The sequence below is a fragment of the Lolium perenne genome, chromosome 2 (assembly GCF_019359855.2).
Source record: "Lolium perenne isolate Kyuss_39 chromosome 2, Kyuss_2.0, whole genome shotgun sequence".
In the NCBI taxonomy this organism is placed as follows: domain Eukaryota; kingdom Viridiplantae; phylum Streptophyta; class Magnoliopsida; order Poales; family Poaceae; genus Lolium; species Lolium perenne.
In genome coordinates this window covers 243809774-243815488 of record NC_067245.2, presented here as the reverse complement: position 1 = coordinate 243815488, position 5715 = coordinate 243809774, and the positions used below count along the sequence as shown (strand labels likewise).

The following is a 5715-nucleotide window of genomic DNA, read 5'->3' as shown; positions in this document are numbered from 1 at the left end:
ATCCGGACGGTGAAGTCCGGGTCGCCCAGGTCCAGAATCACGGCGCCCCCGAGTCGAGTCGGGCCGCCGCCGGCAGAGTGGCGCACGGCGCGCCGCCACCTCCACCACCACCAACACCTCCTCCGCCCGAAGCTCCCCGCGCGGAGGTCGACGCTAACGGCCAACCTCTACACTCGTCGCCAGCTGACAACGTCGCGGCTGCACATGCCGTTCTTGCTAAACTCCCTGAAACGGGAGCCGACGCGATCCTCGTCCAGCACGCCAAGGCCCTAGTCGCCAAGGACCTGGAGCAGCAGCACGCCGCCGCCGATTCACAGGGGCGACTCTACTCACGATCGTCAGCCAGACGCGCCGCTTCATCAGCGGCGGTGAATCGCGCGGTCACTAATGTTAACACCTGCCCGCCACCGGCGCCACGCGCCGCTCATTCGACCAACCACCGAGTCGAGCCACACCCTCCGCGAGCGAATGTCGCTGCCAATGGGCAGCCAATTGACGCGCAACTCACATCATCAACGACAAAGAGTGGCGGGCGCGCAACCGCCTGAACGACCGCTACGCCGACTAACTCCCGCGCCAGAGCGCGTTCAACCGAGTCGGCCCAACACTTTGGCCCCATGATCAGAGGCGAGCCCTAACCTGTGGGGTTCAAGGGCCCACGCGACATGGAGAAGTACGACACCCATATCGACTCTATGGTATGGATTGACTCATACACAATGGCGATGGGCATCCAGGGTTATTCCGAGCTGCTCGCTGCACGCTACCTGCCGCTCATGATGGATGGGGTGAATCGTCACTGGTTCAACACCCTCACCCCGAACATCATCGACTCATGGGAGGAAGCTCGCACTGCCTTCATCCAGCACTTCGCCAACGCGTACACACGCGCCACTACCATCGAGGACATGGATCGTTGCGTCCAGGGACCACGCGAATGGACTCGCCGATGGGTGCAGCGTTGGCAGGACATGTGGACAACCTCCAGCGGCATCAGCACGGACACATCGATCTACTGCTTTCGGTGATGTTGCCGATATGAGCCACTCGGCGCCAAGCTGCGTCGCCTCAGCAGAGACAACATCTCCATCGCCGAGCTATTCGACATCGCCCAGCGTTACGCTGATGAGGACCCTACGATCGAATCGGACGAAGAGTACGGGCAGCGGCGCAATCGCCACCTTACCCACACCGACACTCGCCGTAGCGACTACCGCTTCAACGCCCGGCCAAGCAACGGGAAGCGCCGCGCTGATGGCGGCAACACCGATTTCGTCTCCAATGCCGATTACGAGTAGCGCGACCCGAAGTCCTTCAGCCGAGACAACCGCGCACCAAGGGAAGATCGCCCCCAGGGCAAGCGGTTTGACGCGCGAAGCCTGCTGGATGCACCATGCATCTACCATAGCAGAGAGGGCAAGCCCTCCAACCACACGACTGGTAACTGCTTCTCCATGAAGCAGATAGAGAAGGCCCGCCACGCCAAGGAAGGCAACGACGGCAACCAGAACAAGGATCATAGCAAGGACCAGGACCAGCACAAGGAAGATGGTTTCTGTCGCAGCGCCGGCTCGCTATACACCTTCACTGAGGTCGGCGATCTCCGCGACAAGAAAGTCCTCGCGCGGGCGGTGGTTGTTAACGCCGTCGTCATGGACGTCCCCTGCTGGCTCAACTGGTCCGAGCATAGCATCACGTGGAGCCGCGATGACCACGCACCGCGCATCGCGTATCCAGGGCGAGTGGCGCTAATCATCCGACCCAAGGTTGCTGACTACTGGCTACCCAAGACGCTGATGGACGGAGGAAGCTCCATCAACATCATGTATTACGACACCTTCCGGCGACTCGGATTACCCGACTCACGCCTCGAGCACACAAGCGTCACCTTCAATGGCATCGTCCCGGGACGGAAGGCCTTCCCAATCGGCAAGGTCACGCTACCGGTAACCTTCGGCACACCTGTGAACTACCGCACCGAGCGGATATCCTTCGAGGTGGTCAACTTCCGCAACCCATACCACTGCGTCCTCGGCCTCCAGACGTTCGCCAGGTTCATGGCCACGCCTCACTACGCCTACAACATGATGAAGATGCCCGGGCTGCGCGGCGTCATCACCATCCACGGCGACCCGGACCTAGCCGTGTAGTGCGAGGACAATGTCGCTAAGCTCTCCGACGCTGTCATCGCCGATGAACGCGACAACACCGTCGAGCTCGCTAAATACCCAGTCGACCGCAACGACCCCGCCATCTTCGAAAATCCGACTGAGCTCGACTCGTCCGCAGCAAATTTCAAGCCTACAACAGATACTCGACAAGTAGATCTAGTAGAAAATGACTCCAGTAGGCAGGTTACCATTGGGACGGGCCTGTCCGCCCAATAGGAAAGCACGCTCATCAAGTTCCTCCGTGAGAATCGAGATGTCTTTGCATGGAATCCTTCTGACGTGCCAGGTGTCCCGAGAGAACTTGCTGAGCACAAACTACACGTCGACCCCACCGCACGTCCTGTTAGGCAGGCGATGCGACCCATGGGGGAAGAGCGTCGGCGTGCAATCGCCGAAGAGGTGAACCGGCTATTCGCTGCCGGGTTCATCATCGAAATCAAGCACCCAAAATGGCTGGCAAACCCAGTCTTGGTGCTGAAGAAAAACAAGACGTGGCGAATGTGTATCGATTACACCAGCCTCAATCGCGCATGCCCCAAGGACCCATTCGTCCCACCGCGAATCGACCAGATCATCGATGCGGTAGCGGGGTCGGAGTCGCTGTGCTTCCTCGACGCATACTACGGGTACAATCAAATAAAGATGGCAGTAGAAGACCAGGAGAAAACAACATTCATCACGCCACTCGGCGCCTATTGCTACACAGCCATGACCTTCGGCCTCAGAAACGCCGGAGCCACCTACCAGCGGTGCATGAACAGCTGCCTGGAGAGCCAGATCGGTCGCAACGTCCATGTCTACATCGACGACATGGTGGTGAAGTCGACTCGGCAGGAAGACCTGGTCGCCGACCTCGCCAAAACATTCGCAAACCTGCGGCGCTACCAGATCAAACTCAACCCCCTGAAGTGCACCTTCGGGGTCCCGCACGGACAACTCCTCGGCTATGTCGTTTCCAAACGCGGCATCGAGCCCAACCCGGAAAACACTTCGGCGGTCATGCGAACCAAAATACCAACCTGCCTGCTCGACGCACAGAAACTCGCCGGGCGAGTCGCGGCACTCAGTCGCTTCATCCCCCGACTCGGCGACAAGGCCACGCCACTCTACCGTATATTGAAGAAATCGGACTCGTTCGAGTGGACGGACGAAGCACATAAGGCCCTGGAAGAACTCCAGAACGCCCTGAGAAACGCTCCTGTCCTCGCAGCCCCGCTCCCGCAAGAAACCATGCTGATGTACGTTGCCGCGTCAAATCGCGCAATAAGTGCGGTCATGGTCATCGAGCGCAAGGAAGAAGGAAAAGAGCAGCTCACTCAACGACCAGTCTACTACATCAGCGAGGCCCTGATCGAGTCGAAGCAGCGATACCCGCACTACCAAAAACTGGTATACGTAGTACTCAGGGCCCAGCGGCGACTGGCCCCCTACTTCCATGAGCATCCTATCAAGGTGGCCGCCTCAACGCCACTCGATGATATCATCCGCAACCGCGACGCAACCGGTCGGATCGCCAAGTGGGACGTTGAACTCGGCGTCCAGAACATCACGTACGAGTCACGCCATGCGGTCAAGTCTCAAGCGCTAGCCGACTTCCTCGCCGACTGAGAAGAAGCCCAGCAGCCGAGCTCCCCGACAGACCTCAAGCATTGGACTCTGCACTTCGACGGCTCCAAGAACTTCGAAGGAGAAGGGGCAGGGGTCGTTCTCACCTCGCCAAAAGGCGACGTCGTGAGATACGTCCTGCAGCTCCGATTCGAACCTTGCACCAATAACATGGCCGAGTACAAGGCACTGCTGCATGGCATGCACATCGCAATGGAAATGGGCGCAACACGCTTACGTTGCCTCGGCGACTCCGACCTCATCGCCAGCCAAACATCCGGCACCTGCGACGCCACCGACGCCAATATGATAGCCTACAAGCGCGCGGTCGACAAGGACGGCGCCAGCTTCGCCGGCCACGTTGTCGAGTGGGTCGACAGGCGCAAGAACGAGGAGGCAGATGCTTTGGCCAGACTAGGGTCTAAGCGACTGCCACCTCCTCCAGGCGTCTTCCTCGACATCCTCACCCACTCGTCGGTACACGCGCCCCGAGAAATTGACATCGCCGAGCCGCCCGCACTCGACTCCACGCTAGTCGTCGTTGTCTCCGATGCTGCAGGATGGACAGAACCATATATGAACTTCCTCGAGCAGCAAGTCTTGCCGATGGATGAAGCTAAAGCGCGCATGGTCGTGCGCCGCTGCAAGTCCTTCACTATCATCAACAACGAGCTCTACAAGCGCAACATCTCCGGCGTGTTCGAGCGATGCGTAACCCCAGAGGAAGGTCACAAAATCCTGCGCGACATCCACGCAGGGGACTGCGGACATCACGCGGGCGCTCGCTCAATCGTGGCCAAAGCCCTTCGACACGGCTTCTATTGGCCTACGGCTCACGCCGACGCAGCCGACCTCGTTCACGCATGCGTCGGGTGCCAGAAAGTATGCGAGTCAATCGCACATGCCGGGCTCGGCACTAAAAACCATACCCCTCACTTGGCCATTCGCCGTCTAGGGCATGGACATGGTGGGGAAGTTCAAGACAGCCCCCGACAGGTACACTCACCTCCTCGCCGCCGCGGACAAGTTCACCAAATGGGTGGAAGCAAAGCCCATCAAAAAGTGCGACGGCAAAACGACCACCAAATTCCTACGGGAGTTGATCTACCGCTACGGATACCCTCATAGCATCATCACCGACAACGGCACGAATTTCGCCAAAGGGGGAATGGCCGATTTCTGCGAAGAAAACGGCATCCGACTCGACCTTGCTTCAGTCGCACACCCTGAGTCGAACGGGCAGGCAGAAAGGGCGAACCAGAGCATCCTCCACGGAATCAAACCACGACTGGTGGTACCCCTGGAACGAGCAGCCGGATGCTAGGCGGAAGAAAAACCTTCTGTACTTTGGGGCATCCGCACAACACCGAACAGATCGACCGGCTACACGCCCTTCTTCCTGGTGTATGGCGCTGAAGCTGTCATGCCCACTGACATCGCCCACGACTCACCACGAGTCGTCAACTACGCCGCAGAAGAAAACGAGCGTGCAAGGCAAGACGATGTCGGCCTCCTCGATGAGGCGCGAGATCTCGCACTCTCCAGGATGGCCATCTACCAGCAAGGCCTCTGACGCTACCACAGTCGCCGCGTCCGCAGTCGCTCCTTTCAAGAAGGCGACCTCGTCCTTCGGCTAATCTAGGACAAGAAAGGCATGCACAAGTTATCTCCCCCATGGGAAGGGCCATTCGCTATCAGCCGAGGCCTTGGCAACGACGCCTATTACCTCATCGATGCCCGCAAGGACGATGATGGCGAGCCTCTCACCAGGGAGGTTGAACGCCCTTGGAACATCAACCTCCTCCGGCGATTGTACACCTAATGGCATGTATGCGAAACATGAATATCAATAAAGTTTCCAGTCTCATAATTTCGCACTCGCCGCCCGCCCCTCGTGCAATGCACGAACATATCTCCCAAGTCGCGCAACAAGCAAAGT

The 5715-nt window shown here is 58.9% G+C and overlaps 1 protein-coding gene across 1 annotated transcript; it reads left to right on the top strand.

The window, feature by feature from the left end:
- The first annotated feature begins 3947 nt into the window (after positions 1–3947).
- LOC127329260 (uncharacterized) lies at positions 3948–5100 on the top strand. Its single transcript, XM_051355791.1, has 2 exons — positions 3948–4658; positions 4732–5100. Exons 1-2 carry the CDS (start codon positions 3948–3950, stop codon positions 5098–5100), a joined length of 1080 nt encoding a protein of 359 aa, XP_051211751.1.
- Positions 5101–5715: the final 615 nt, after the last annotated feature.